At 51.7% G+C, this 14,965-nt stretch overlaps 2 protein-coding genes across 3 annotated transcripts; one reads left to right on the top strand and one right to left on the bottom strand.

The window, feature by feature from the left end:
* The first annotated feature begins 6,236 nt into the window (after positions 1–6,236).
* On the top strand, positions 6,237–7,361 carry CAMK2N2 (calcium/calmodulin dependent protein kinase II inhibitor 2). The gene is made up of 2 exons (XM_059922053.1): positions 6,237–6,405; positions 7,291–7,361. Exons 1-2 carry the CDS (start codon positions 6,237–6,239, stop codon positions 7,359–7,361), a joined length of 240 nt encoding a protein of 79 aa, XP_059778036.1.
* A 550-nt stretch (positions 7,362–7,911) lies between these two features.
* Positions 7,912–14,253, bottom strand: EEF1AKMT4 (EEF1A lysine methyltransferase 4). 2 transcript variants are annotated; one of them, XM_059922057.1, is made up of 3 exons: positions 14,035–14,253; positions 9,807–10,090; positions 7,912–9,276 (listed from the first exon to the last, which is right to left on the bottom strand). In XM_059922057.1, exons 1-3 carry the CDS (start codon positions 14,228–14,230, stop codon positions 8,989–8,991), a joined length of 768 nt encoding a protein of 255 aa, XP_059778040.1. In that variant the 5' UTR covers positions 14,231–14,253; the 3' UTR covers positions 7,912–8,988. The 2 variants fall into 2 exon arrangements, with proteins under 2 accessions (XP_059778040.1, XP_059778041.1); XM_059922058.1 differs by having other exon boundaries at positions 9,839–10,090.
* Positions 14,254–14,965: the final 712 nt, after the last annotated feature.

Raw genomic sequence — 14,965 nt, 5'->3', positions numbered from 1 at the left:
CCAGGGATCAAACCCATGTCCCCTGCATTGGAAGGCAGATTCTTAACCATTGGACCACCAGGAAAGTCCCTGCTGTATTCTATATTTCTATTTTTTTTCCTCTGTGTTTATAACCTTTGACTCTGTTTTATTCTCTCACTATTATTTTCTCTCTCTTTTCTGCTCTTCTTTTCCTATAAGAGTAAGTTTTGGGGGTCTATTTTTCTCTAAATTGACTGTGAATTGAGAGGGAATGGAAAATGTTTATGTGTTAACTTACAAGAACAGTATAGTCATGAAGATAACAACACACATTAATGTCCAGTGTTGACAAAGATGGGGAATGTGGGCACTGTCATATACTGCTGGTGGCTTAAAAACTGATACAGTGGGGCTTCCCTGGTGGCGCAGTGGTTGAGAATCTGCCTGCTGATGCAGGGGACACGGGTTCGAGCCCTGGTCTGGGAGGATCCCACATGCCGCGGAGCAACTGGGCCCGTGAGCCACGGCTGCTGGGCCTGCGCGTCTGGAGCCTGTGCTCCACAGCGGGAGAGGCCTCGACAGTGAGGGGCCCGCACGCCGCGATGAGGAGTGGCCCCCGCTTGCCGCAACTGGAGAAAGCCCTTGCACAGAAATGAAGACCCAACACAGCCATAAATAAATAAATTTTAAAATAAAAGAAAAAACAAAAAAAAACTGATACAGTCTTTTTAGCAATAAAAGGTATGTGTACATATTTCCTGACCCAGAAAGTTGAATTCTAGGAAATTGTTCTAGGAAATAATCATTATCTACAGCATGCTTGTATCAATTAGCTTTGGCTGTATAACAAACCTCCCCAAACTTCATGGATTAAAATAGCAAACATTTATTACTTTTCATGTTCAGTAGATTGATTGGGTGGTTCTTCAGGTCTGGGTTAGCTCACCAGGAGCTGAATGGTGTAGCTGAATGACCTCATTTACATGCTTGGGCCTCAGCTGGGATGGCTGGGCCCAGTCTCTATGTGGTCTCTCCTTCCCCAGGAGGCTAGCCCAGGCTTCTTCATATGGTGGTCTCAGGATTCTCAGCAACAAAAAACAGGGCAAGCCCTAGTACATAAACACTTTTCAAGCCTCTGCTTGCATCACATTTGCTAATGTCCCTATTGAGCAAAGCAAGTCAGGTGGTCAAGCCCAGATTCAATGATGGAGAAATAGATTCTACTTTTTTTTTTTTTTTAATATTTATTTATTTGGCTTGCAGGGTCTTAGTTGCGGCACGTGGGATCTTCATTGTGGCATGAGGAATCTAGTTCCCTGACCAGGGATCGAACCCGGGCCCCCTATGTTGGGAGTGAGGAGTCTTAACCACTGGACCACCAGGGAAGTCCCAGATTCTACTTCTTGATTGGAAATGCTATTAAATATTTGGGCCATTTTTCTCCTACAACAAATGTTCATCTCAGCACTGTCTATAATAACAAAAAAAAATGGGAGGGGATTCAATGTCTGAGAGTAGAGGGCTTGTTAAATAAATCAAACATCCATACAATGGGATACAATGCAACATTTACAAATGATAGAAAAGAAGAGTTAATACTATCGGGAAATGTTCTCCATATAGAGTTAAGTGGAAGAGAAAAAGAATTACAAAATCTCATTTTATTGAAGCAAAAAAGTAAAAAAGCATAGGTTAAAAAAAAGAGATTGGAAGGACATGCAACAAAATGTGAATCTGAATATATCTAATGATGAGGTTACTTTGAACTTCTTCTTTATGCTTTTCTGTATGATAGCTAACAATTCTATTGTCTAGCACTTACCTAAGCACTTTATGTATGTTAACTTATTTAATCCTCACAATGACCCAATGAAATAGAGTCTACCAATATCACTGTCCAGATGAGGAACTTACAACACAGGGAAGCTTAATAACATACCTAAAAGTCACACATCAGGGAGAAGGCAGATCCTTGATTTGAATCTAAACTCCGTGCTGTTAACTACTAATCTCCTTTCTAAGTCAACTGATTTGTCTAGGGTCAGAGTGTGATGTTTGATAAATGGACTATATCATCGGTTTTAAATCTTTTTTTTAAAAAAAATCACTAAAACCTTTTTATTGCAAATGTAATATACTCCAGAGGTATATAGAATAAAACATGAACTTCATTCTGCCAGGATCCCAGTACCATCCTCAGAGATAAACATTATTAGCAGTTGAGTATGTATCCTTCCTGCTCTTTCTTTTATATGCATTTACATACCTAAATACACTGTTGTGTGTGTGTAAGTGTGCATACGTATGTATACACACATATGAAATCATACTCTACACTTGTTATTTGGTGATATTTTGGCAGGCCTTGGAGATCTTACTATGTCAGTCCACACAGATGTGCTTCATTCTTTTTTGTGATTTATCAGCCTCTGCTAAATAGAAGAGTCCAGAAATACCCTCATGGTGTAGGCTTCCCTTGAGTGGACAGGGTGGGAGCAAAGGGTCCGGGGAGAGCTTAAGGAAGGAGAAACATGATCATGAGAGATGCGAAAAGATGACCCCAAAATACTTGTAACTGATCATATTTGTTTCCTAGGACTGCTGTAACAAAGTACCATGAACTGGGTGGCTTGAAACAGAAACTTATAATGAATTCCCTGGCGGTCCAGTGGTTAGGATGATGGGCTTCCACTGCAGGGGGCGTGGGTTTGATCCCTGGTTGGGGAACTAATGCCTCGTGGTGCAGCCAAAAAAAAAAAAAAAAAAAAAACCCAGAAACTTATTCTCTTACAGTTCCAGAAGTGAGAAGTCCAAAATCTAGGCAAGGCCATGCTCTCTCAGAAGGCCCTAGGGAAGAATCCTTCCTTGCCTCTTCCATCTTCTTGTGGCTCCCAGCAACACTATGTGTTCCTTGGCTCGCAGCCACATCACTCCTATCTCTGCTTCTTCACGAGGCCTTCTCATGTGTGTATATGTCTTGTTCACTTGTCCTCTTCTTACAAAGACACACCAGTGATTGAATATAGGGCCCACCCTAATCCAGTATGACCTTAGCTTAATTTGACTAATTAACATCTGCAAAGACCCTGTTTCCAAATAAGGTCTATTCTGAGGTTCCAGGTAGACATGAATTTTAGGGGGGACCCGGTTCAACCCACTACACAGGCCTACAGTTTCCACTTGAATAAAAGTGTCATTAATATTCAATTGTCAAAAGGCATATTATTCTGCTGAGAACGTATGGATTAATCCCACTAGGTTTTGAGGGGCTTTCAAAAGAAATTCAATGCATTTTCACAAAAATCCAAGCAAACTTTACTTCATTTTATCTGTGAAAATGAATTTTCATCTCATGGGCAGGGATGCAGAACATCAGAATTTATGTAAAGGAGCATAATTTAAAGAAGTCCCTCCGTGTGGAAAAATGAAAAAAAAAAAAAAAAAAAGAAGTCCCTCCAGGGCTTCCCCGGTGGTGCAGTGGTTAAGAATCCGCCTGCCAATGCAGGGGACACAGGTTCGAGCCCTGCTCCAGGAAGATCCCACATGCTGCGGAGCAACTAAGCCCGTGTTCCACAACTACTGAGCCTGTGCTCTAGAGCCCACGCGCCACACCTACTGAGCCCACGCGCCACACCTACTGAGCCCAGGCACCGCATCTACTGAAGCCCGCGCTCTAGAGCCTGTGCTCCGCAACGAGAAGCCTGCGCACCGCAATGAAGAGTAGCCCCGGCTTGCCGCAACTAGAGAAAGCCTGCACACAGCAACGAAGACCCAACGCAGCCAAAAATAATAAATAAATAAAAATAAGTACATTTATAAAAAAAAAATTCCCTCCAAATTTTCACAACATAGCTGAAACATATATTAGTATATCTTTACAATTATGCACTTATGTCCTTTGCTTTAATCACAATCCAGCATGTACCTTACAGGACTAAGATTATTTAAGAAGGATCTCCAAGTTAAATTGTTGTTCCTTCAGTCTCCCTCATTCTGAGGGGAGAAACGAGAAATGTTTCAGTTCCCCACCCAGTGCTCTCATCCTATTCTTGGCAAGAATCTGGATGGCCCCTTTAGCACTTTTGGTAGGGGCAGCTCATTACCTCCTGAGACAAACCACTTCACTTCATGACAAGTTCATCTACAAAACTGTCATTATGTAGGCTCTATCATCTCTAGGCTTCACACTAGAACATGGAGGCTCAGAGAGGTATGCATATTATGCAAATGAATGAGAAAAAGATGGGAAGGATATATACGAAAGGTTTTGTGTGATTTTTCATATTTCCCTAAAAGGTTACAAGTACAAATGAACTAATTTTTTTTTAACTAATGTTTTAAAACTAATTTTGGGGCCATCTGTTCAAGGCCACACAGAAAGCGGCAGAGGCTGGATTGGAACCCATTGCTGGACAACCCCCTGCGGGGGTGGAATTTTCTGGACTCTCTCCTAGTGACCCTGAGCTCCAGCTTCTCCTGTCCTTCCAGGTCTGGAGGCTCCTCTCACTCCAGCTGGGCCTCCACCTCCAGCTTCAGCCCTCATCCCAGAGGCTAGGACACAGCAGAGGAGGGTCTGATAGGGATAGGACTGTGGTCTTGAGTGAGGCCTGTACAGAGGCAACTCTGGCGCTTCCCAACCTCGTCCTGGGGCAGCCACCATGGCATTCGCCTTTGTGTCCCCAGGACTAACACGTGGTGAGGAGTTGCTGGAGGAAGGAGACCCAGCGCCAGGAGCTAAGTGATTTAGAGGGAAGGAGAAAAAGCGCTTCAGCGACGGTGGAGAACTCTCCGCCTCGAGTATGGACTGAACGTCCGGGTGATAATTACCCTTATCAGTGCTGTCGTCACTGTCACCGAATGTGAGACGCCCCCCTCCCCCAAGGCCAGAGATTGCGCCAGAGCCCCAGCGCGCTGGCGAGCAGGTGACGAAGCCGCTGACGGCCAGAGGGGGAGGGGGGGAGAGAAGAGGGTGCGTTACAGTCCTGGAGGCGAGAGCTGTTACGCGATGCACCGCACCCAGGGCGGAGGCGTCCTCTATCCCTCCCCCTCTACCTCCGGACACAAACTCGCGCGCGCGACGCGTCCTCAGGCGCTCCGGGCTTCCCCGCGTCACCTGCAGCCAGGGCGCCCCGCGCGACGCCGTCATTCATTCCTCCTACACTGCAAGCGCAGCGCGGGCCTCGGGGGCTGGGAGAACCGCAGGGCGCGGCGGGCGCTTTGAGCCCGAGTTTCGGCGGCTGCAACAGCGCTGGGGGTTGAGGGATGCCCTAGTGAGCGCGCGTCGGCCCAGTTACCGAGACTCCTCCAAGAAGAGACCGAGACCCCCAGCCCTGTTGCTGGCGCCGAAACTCGGGCTCAAAGCGCCCGCCGCGCCCTGCGGTTCTCCCAGACCCTGAGGCCCCCATGTGTCACTACGGCACATAGAGGCCAAGCATGGAGACAGATACAGAAGAGCAGAGACACTTAAGAGATAGACGTAGACAGAGACCATGACACAAAGAGATATGGGGCACTGAGACAGAGACACAGACAGACACATGGAGATAGACTGACATATAAATAGGCACAGACAGAAACAGAGGACAGTCAGAGAAACACAGGCTCCAGATGAACAGTTTAAGACCCGAAGAGCAACCCTGTACAAGAGCGCGCCAGACCAGAAGAGCAACCCTATACAAGAGCGCGCCAACGGCGGGGGCACCACCTATTGGCCTGAGCCATTCCCGCGTCCCGCGGGTTCCCGCACATCTCCGCCGTATCCGACCGCCCCCCACCCCGGCAGCGCTTCCGGTGTCCGCCTCCTGCACCCGTTGGCCGGTACCATTCGCCCAGCCGCCAGTCCCGCCAATGGCAGGACCCTCCCATTTTCGCTCCTTTTCCTCCGCAGAGAGCTGGGCGCGCTCCTGTCCGCACACCACCCCACCCCCGCGGCCGGCCTCCCTCCCTCCCCTGGCCGGTGTCCGCCCCACCTCCACTGCGCCCCGCCCGCCGCGCTCTGCGGCAGTCGGGCGCTCATCGTCATTCCGCTCTCGCCGCCGCCGCCCCCCCGCCCCCCGGCGCACCGCCCCCGCCCGGTCCCCGCCGCCGCCGCCGCCGCCGCCTGCCCAGCGGCCCGGGAGGCGGAGGCGCGGGGGAGGAGGCCCCGCTTGGCTCCGCAGCCCCGGATGCTGCATGACTTCATCTTTCCGCCGGCTCCCCTGCTGAGCTAGGGCCGGTCCGGCAGCTAGCCCGCCGCCCGCGCCCCGCCGCAGTCCCGCGCCCACCCCGCACCCGCCATGTCCGAGATCCTGCCCTACAGTGAGGACAAGATGGGCCGCTTCGGCGCCGACCCCGAGGGCTCTGACCTCTCCTTCAGCTGCCGCCTGCAGGACACCAACTCCTTCTTCGCGGGCAACCAAGCCAAGCGACCCCCCAAGCTGGGCCAGATCGGCCGAGCCAAGAGAGGTACGCGGCCGGGGCCCGGAGTCGTCGCTTGACCCAGAAACCCTCCGCCGGGGCCCCCCGGCTGCAGTTCCCCGCCAAGCGCCAGCAGCTCTTGCCGCAGACCAGCGCAGCCAGCCGCTCGCCGGCCGGGGTTGGAGGGGGGGGTCCCTGCTGCAGTGTTGTGTCCCCCTCTTCCCCTCTCCTGGGAGAGCAGTGCCCCGGATTCGATGCTCGCCACCTCTGGAAGTAGAGCCTTGACACCCGGGCGAAGGGGAGGGGCCGGCCGGGGCATTTGGGGCTGCCTGAAGTGGGAACATGGGGCGACGGGCCGCTTCTTCGGGATCAAACGCTGAGTCGGTGTATGCTACGGAAGAACCTTCGGGTGGGGAGGGATGTCTGACTGGAGAATGGGCAGGGGGCCGGGGGTTCGCTTGTCCTGGTTGTTTGCATGGGGAAGGGGCTCTGTCGGTGCCAGGATCGGAAGAGGGGTTCTAGCCGCAAGAAGGTTAGGTTGAGGAGAGGGCTGGAAGAGATGGAGATTCGGTTTGAGGAGGGAATTCTGTTGAAGTGAGGGTGGACGAGGGGGATCCCATGAGCAAAAGCTTTCCGATCAGCTCGGATGGAGGAGAGCTCAGGCGGCGGGAGGGTTTGGACTGGAAGGTTGAACGGCTGGAGTCTTTGGAAGAGGGGCGTTCCTCCACAAGGAGAGGAGTGGGGCTGTGGGAGCTGGGGTCAGCAGTGGGTTGAGTCGGCAGGAGAGTTCGGATGGGGAGGTCACTGTAGCACGGAGGTCCGAGGGGCGTCTCTGGGCCACGGGCAGTAGCTGAGCGGGGCGCGAGGACCAGGGGCCCATTCTCGCCGCCGCCCCCCGAGGCCGCGCGGCTGACGCGCTTTCTCCCTGCGCAGTGGTGATCGAGGATGACCGGATAGACGACGTGCTGAAAGGGATGGGGGAGAAGCCGCCGTCCGGAGTGTAGACGCGCCGGCTCAGGCGGCAGGCTCCGGGCCCAGCCCCGCGGCGGCCAGGACCGCGGGCCGGCGATGCGGCTGCCGGCGCCCCCCGCCCCGGCCCAGGCGCCCGCGGGCGGGGGCTGCAGGGCCGCGCCGCTTTCGGGTCATAGTCGCTGCCGCCGCCGCCAGGCACTCCGGAGCTGTCCGCTTCAGCACCACGGCGGCGGCGGTAGCGGCGGCGCGGACCGGCCCGGAGCCCGCCGCCGCGCTCATGCACTTTAGAACCTCGGGCCGCAGCCCCACCCCGCACACCGGAACGGACAGAGACCCGCGGCCCTCAGCCCCGGCCCGTCCCCTCCCGCACGGCTCCCCTGCCCCGCCCCTCTCAGGCAGGTCTGGTCCGCAGACCGGCTGCCTGCCGGTGTCGGACCTCGCACGCGGCCAGGGATGTTTGGCCGCATATTTGCATGAGCTTCCCACCCACCTGAGCCCAGCCCTCCAGGCCGCTCCTCACCCTCCACCCCTGTCTGGCGTGACCCCAGCCTCAGCCTCTTTCTAAGGGACTTCCTCAGCACATTTGTATTTTTATATCCGACTCTTTGTTTACTGACTCCCCTCGTGGTTCATGCCCTCCCCCCACGGTCTCGGCCACGCTCTTCTGCGCCTGGCAGATAGGATGGGTGTTGAGGCTGGGATGGGACAAGCCCCCAACATGGTAACCAACCATATGACCAGTCTGCCCATGCCTGACCCCAGGCGGCTCTCTGGCAGACCCCTCCCCTCAAGGTATCACCTTCCAAGGGCCCAGGTCTGATTTTACCTTGGACCCCTGCGTCCTGCCCCTGGGAATCCAAATGGGGGCTGCATTGCATCTTTGGATGACACCTGTAGCCCTAGCCCTGGAGATATTCTCAACCCCAGGGATGTCCTTTGTAAATGTTCCTCCATCCTCACTGTACCAGGAGTGTGTGAATAAACACAGACCCCCCTGTGTGTGCGTGTGTGTGTAGCTGCTGCTTTGGTTTGCTACAGGAGCCAGCCCAAAATGGCTCCAATTCTTTTTGGGGAGGGGAGCAGATACTTGGGAATCTCAGGTGCATGTAACTGACAGAGAAGCGTTGCCAGGTAAACACAGGCAGGTCAGCCTGGCCTGGGAACATCATTACAGCGTGGCCTCCTTGGGTAAATAATACAACCTGAGCAGGATAGGTCACCAGAGTTGGGGCTGGAGCTGGGGTCAGAAGCAATCTAGATTCAAAGTCTGCAGCCTCCTATGAATAAATCCAGGTTGAATGGGGGTCAGTAACAGGCCCCAAGGATGCAAGTCTCCAAGTCGGGCTGGCATGCACAGGGGTTGTGTTGAGATTTGCCCCTGGGGATGAATCACTGACGGTTCAGTATGGTGGGGGAGGAAGTTGGGGAATCCAGGAGAGATCTGAGGAGCCTAAGAAGGAAGTCAGAAACCTGAGATTTGGGATCTAGTTTGACCTAGCCTGTATTTTTTTTCATGTGGGGTTGCTCCCATCAGCTCTGTCTTAGTTAGGCATGAGGCCCCTGGGATGTGGGCACTTTGGACCTGACCTTAAGCCCTGAGTCAGGAATTCCGAATACTTGAGCCTGGGGCAGAAAGGCAGGAGGACCATGCTTCTGGCCTCACAGCTGAATGGCACTGAGGAAGTCCTCATGATCTGAGTCCTGGAGGAAGCAGGGTGGGGTGGGAGGTCTAGGAGGTGAGAGGATCTGGGCCCCAAGGGCCAGCTGGGCCACACTGAGCTCTTTGCCCTTCTGCATGAGGTAGAAATGGAAGTGGAAACCATTGCCATAGGTTGCATGCCTCAAGGACCAGCCGTAACGAGCTTGGGCGTAGTGTCTTGTCCGAAAGTGGGGGGCAGCAGAGGTCATTGAGATGAACTGGCCCCCAGGGACCAGTACTCGGCTCACCTGAAAGGCAGATAGAGAAGCCATTGGTGAGAAGCCCATCTCCAGGTTCTCAAAGGTCAGTATGGCCCCAGATGCCCTCCCAGTGAAATCTCAGGTACTACCCTCCATCCAGTAGCTCAGGGCTCAGGGCTTTCCATGGCAAAAGAGTGAGGCTTCCTCTCTGCCCCTGGTTGTTCCGTCGGGGTAGGGCTATATTTTAAACAGGTAGGAGCATGGGAGTGATGTCAGGTGCAGGGGGCATTGCCTTCCTGTCAGCTGCTTACCTTCCCTACCTGGAACCTGGCTGCTACCTCATCTCTATGGCAACACAGTATTCAATCCTCAGCCTCTGTGAGCCTGGCCACTCCAGCCCCCTACAATCTTGATCCAGCTTAACACCCCCTTCCTTCAGGCGACCATAGTCCTGAAGGGACCCACTACTTGTTCCAAACCATGCCTCCTTCTGGCTTCTGAGTTCTTCTGGTCTCCTAAAACCTTAACCCCTCATCCCCACCTCTTGATCAGCCGTCTTTCCCTTGGTGCTCCCTCACCTCACTCAGCACCTGGTCCACAGTGTGGATACCTTCAGAGGACACGTTCCAGGGATCCTGTTCTCCAGTCAACAGGGCATCCAGCGTGCCCTTCTCGAGCACCACGTCAAAGGAGCCACTGGGGAAGCCCAGTGCCCGCACGTCCATGGTCTCCCAGCGCAGCTTGGGCACATGGGCATATCGATCCCGCATGGCAGCCACCACTACTGATGAGTAGTCCACACTGGTCACATCAGGGAAGCCCCCAAGGAATAGTTCGTAGCTCAGGGCACTGTTTCCACAGCCTGGGGTGAGAAGGGGTGGGTGACAAAAGGTCTAGGTTAGCTTTGGTTCTCACCTCCCCAATTATCCATCCACTCTAGGCCTGTTTTCTCTCATCTCAAACCCTCCCGTACTGAGGGAGAAGCAGCATGGTACAAGAGCATGGGCCTTAGAGTCATACAGATCTGGGCACATATCCTGGCTCTATCAGTCCTGGCTGTGTGGACTAAAGCAAGTCGTTTACATACTAGGAACTTGGATTTCCTAGTCAGAAAAATGAAGATAACAATACCTAGCCTACGTGTCGGATGTGATGTTCTAAATTTAAAAACTAAACAGCTGAAGAGTAGGAGCTTTGAACTTAGGAGTTCAAAGATTTGGGTTCTGATATCTCTAGTCATACAGCCATGGCAAGTCATTCAACTCAGCCTCAGTTTCTTCAGACTCAGAATGGGGATAATATTGGCATCATAATATTATTAATAGGATAATGCTAGTATTATCCTAATTCCTAACCTCTCAGAGATCCTCTGATGATATCAGCCCTGGGAAGACTTCACGTTAGGGGTTTTTATCTTACTTTGCTTTCCAAGGCAGAATTAACAAGTGAAGGGGAAACTAAGTGGGGACACACAGTGGAGATGATTCCTTGTAATTTCTTCATGTATGATTGAGCGCCACATATTGGGTTCTGCTGATGAATAAAGAGCTTCTGCCCTCAAGGAGCTGATGCTCTGGTGAGAGGAACAGATGTGTAGTCAGGCAATTGCCACATAATGCAATGAGTGTTTCAATAGGGACAGGCTGCAGGAGCACATAGGAGATTCCCTGTCCCCACCTTAGATGGGTGGGCCAACAGGATCGGAGGAACTGACAACCAGCCAGAGTCTTGAAGAATCATAACACTCTGGTGGGAAGTGCCCGGAAAGCAGTCCCAAAGTGGTGGAGGGTGGAGGTTAGAGGAGGGGATGTGGACCTACTGCCCAGTGGGCATGGCTTCCTTCAAAGATCTGTTGGCCTCTTCCAGGCCCTCTTGTGGTCAGTATCAGCCCAAGAACAGGCCTGGATGACAGTTCTTGGTGGCCTCACATGGGGATCCCCAGCTCTTGGGATTAGATTGCCTTTAATCCCCATTTGCCTCCCTAAGAGGATCACAGAATCAGCTGTTGGGATAGCCCTAATCTAGCAGGCAGAGCTTGGCACCTGGACAGGTGCCAGAGACTGCTGGCTGGTCCTCGGCTGCCCCTTCTTGTGTTCCTCCTCAGGCTCTGGGGCTCAGGAAGAGTACAGTCTTACCTGGGAAAACCCAATGTGTGCGTCCCAACACTGGAACCACAACAGGCTCTGGGACGGGAGGTGAGGGTGGCTGAATAGGAGACTCTAACCCAGTTCAGCCTGGAATCCCACTGGGTTCTCTGACCACAATGCCTTCATCACCCAACACCTGACCTCATATGCCTGCAGAGCTCTGCCTAGCTGTGGACAAACCCAAATTTCCTTCCTTCGTTCCCTCTGGTACAGGAATGGTATCTCCCAAAACAACTTTATTAAAGATGAAGGGAAAATAAAATTTGACCACAGGGTCAGTTATGCCTAGAAAGCAGTGATTTGGGGCTAACAACTAAGATGAGGCTTGGAACCGCCACTGCTTCCCTAGGTGGGGCCTTAGGGAAGCAGAGCTCTGGAGAATTGAGCCAAGAACCCATCATATGGGAGCCCAGAGCTATGTGGATGCTATCCCAACACCAAGAGACTGAAGTGTAAACCAGAATACCAATTCGCTAATTTATAATAGGAAAAAATAGCCATCATGGGGTCTAGACAGTCAATCCTCTGGTCAGTCCCTTTTGTCTCTATAGCAAATACAAATTGAAGCCAAATTATAATCAGAAGATTCTACAGAGCATGGAGTCAAGCAAGAAGAGAGAATCAGAGAAGTATAATGACAGCAAAACTGGGACGGCCACACGCACTCATCTGTAATGAGGAATCTAGCCACAGGGACCAGACACAAGTCTTCAGGCAAGGTACTCTTTCTCCAAGCAGTCCTGGAGAAAGTGCCTCTCTGACTCCCATTGTCAATAATAATAATGATAGCTAACAGTTTTTGAACACTGGGTCCCATGCTAAGTACTTTATAAGGATTATCTCAGTTTATTTTCCCAGTAGCTCCATACTGAAGATTCTATTATAACAACCATCACCATTTTCTAGTTGTGACACCAACTGTATAGCCTGAAAGGCCTAAAATATTTACTATTTGGCCATTTTTCAGAAAAAGTTTACTGAACCCTAACCTACAGTAGTTCTCATAATATTTATCACTAACCTCTAGGGGTTGCCATGAGGATTAAATAAGTTAGAAAATGCTCACCACATTCCCTAGCACCTACCAGGTGTTCAATTTGTTTGTTTAGGTGGAATGTAACATAGGGTACCCCCCCAAGCTGTGGGTCCTGTTCTTAGATCTTGGGAATCCTGTCTGGAAAGTTTTTCTTTTTGATTTTTAGACTTTTCCCTCCTCTATCCAGAAAAGGATATCTCCCAGTCTGGCAGAATTTAAGGCACTGTTACTCTGCCAATTACCAGCATGAGAATCAGCCTGTGGGCTTGTTGAAAATACAGACCCCGGGACCTGCCTTAGACCATCCCTGGAATTAGATACTCAAGGTGGGGTCCAGTTTTCCAGGTTATTACACTAAAGCTTGAAAAACATAGATCTATGGTAAATCTGTAAATAAATGCAATGGTTTAAAGCCACAAAATTCAAGAGAGGTTTTACCTCTGGGGGGAAGAGGTTTGGGGGACCACACAGAAAACCTTGGATATACAAGGCTTTTTATTTTGTCAGGCTTTTCTAGTTATCTTTCATACTCACTCAATCATCTTAAAAACCTGATAAATAAGTATGTACTCTTACTTTTTTTTTTAAGGCTGAGAAAATGGAGGCACAGAAATTTAAGTATTTTGCCCATGATTCCACAGCTAAGATGACATGTGCTGAGATCCCTACATAATTAGCTGCCTCCAGGGTTCAAGTTCTTGAGCACTTTCTAGTCCTAGGAATGCTGTATTTCTCAAACCGAGTAGGGTATACACGCACATTCGAGTTATTATTTATATCTTACATATATACTGTATTATAAATGTCTCATATATGTGAAATATTTCACTTAATACATGGTTTTTAAAATAGCAAAATAAAAACTATAATTGGAAAGAAATCCGCTGTTTAATCAAACTTCACTGGAGCCCCCAAGGCTGGCAGTGGAAGAGAACCCCAAGGGGGGCAGGTGGACCTCTCAGAGCCCCACCTGAAACCCCAGTACTTGTTCCTTTTGGGGAATCACACCAATCTCGGCTGCAATCTCCCCTCAGAGGGAGCTGTCTTCATCCTCACTGCACACGGTGGGATGGGGGTGGGGTGGGGTGGTGGGGACGACGACGACATAGGACCAAGTTTCAGTTAGAGCTTGGAGAGTCAAGAGATAATTCTCTAGGTGACAATGGCTCATGGTGCCCAGTGGTGCACACAGAAAAGCAGTAGGCATTGCGTTCGAGGTGCCTGCACGTGCCTTATCCGACTTGATTTCGCAGTCCCATTTCTAGAAGTGAATCCGGGGCTCAGAACAGGTTCATGATTTGTCCCAAGTCCTACAGTCAACTAGCGCTGGGACTTGAACTAGTTACTGTGAACTCTCCAGTGCTCGAGGCTGCCTCCCCAGGTCCGGAAAGGGGTCATGGGTCACCTACCACACTCAGACTCAGAGAGACTGTCTTTCTCCTGGGGGTCCCCGGACTAAGAATCTCTTGGCTCCTGTTTGCCCTGGCTAAATACTGCCGAGATTCTAAAGGTACTGGATCCTGACTTCTGACTGGGGAGTCCTCTGAGAGGGGCAGGCAGAAGCGAGGGGCGGGGCCAGTCCAACCAGCTCCACCTGGGCTGGGCAGCCCCGGGACTACCCACCTAGCACGAGGATACGGTCCTCCGGCCTCAGCTCCGGCTCTAGGAGGTCACGGAAGGAAGAGAAGTCCCCGAACCACTCGTAGGGAGGAGAGTCGGCAGCACCCCGGTAGCGCTGGTCCCAGTACTGGACCTCGCGGTACTCATAGTTCTTCTCTGGTAACTCCGGCAGCGGCGCCCAGGCCCCTGGACAGGCCATGCTTGCGGCTGCCGGGCCTTGAAGGCAACTGGCCCCCACCTCTGGGCGGGGCTTGACCCCTTATGTAGCCAATTGGAATGGCTGCATATAGGAGGCGCGGCCTTTGTGTCTCCGCCCAGCACCAGCAGTTGCTCAATATAAACACGTGGAACTTCCGTCCTCTGCTAAGCGCGCTTGTTAGAATCCTCCGGGTGGGGGAATAATATCGTCCAGACCCTGAATCCTCTGGATCCGCTGCTCACTAACTTCTGAGAGCCACACTCGTGGTGTCAGACTTACTCCGGCTCGTCATTGCCCCTCTCATATTTTCAGTTTGGCTCCTTCCATTAAGACGTCTGAAAATTAATGAAACATTCATTTCTTCCTAGTTTTGAGCACCCGGAAGGCTCTGGGGGGTGGCGGGAGTAGCGCGGACAGAGGTCTTGCTCTCCAGGAAAGACTGGCATGAACGCAGATATTACCAACATAGGCGAAGTGTTATGCTAGGCGGGGGAGGTACGGAGGAGGGGGGTAGAGACATGGCGTGGGCAGGAACGTTACTTTTCTGGGCAAACGTTCGATCCACATTAGCTCCTGTGTGCCCAGGGCTGAGTATGTACTGAGGAGTAAGTCTATTCCTGCTCGTATGGAGCATGCAGTCCATCAGGGGAGACAGATGTGGAAGAACTAGATTTTAGTGGAGTAAATAAGGACTCCGGCAACTCCAGTCAGCCTTCGGTCCGTTGGGGCACGCGG

Source organism: Balaenoptera ricei, chromosome 4 (genome assembly GCF_028023285.1).
Source record: "Balaenoptera ricei isolate mBalRic1 chromosome 4, mBalRic1.hap2, whole genome shotgun sequence".
Taxonomy (NCBI): domain Eukaryota; kingdom Metazoa; phylum Chordata; class Mammalia; order Artiodactyla; family Balaenopteridae; genus Balaenoptera; species Balaenoptera ricei.
The sequence above is the reverse complement of the archived record's forward strand: the minus strand, read 5'-3'. Positions and strand labels throughout refer to the sequence as shown.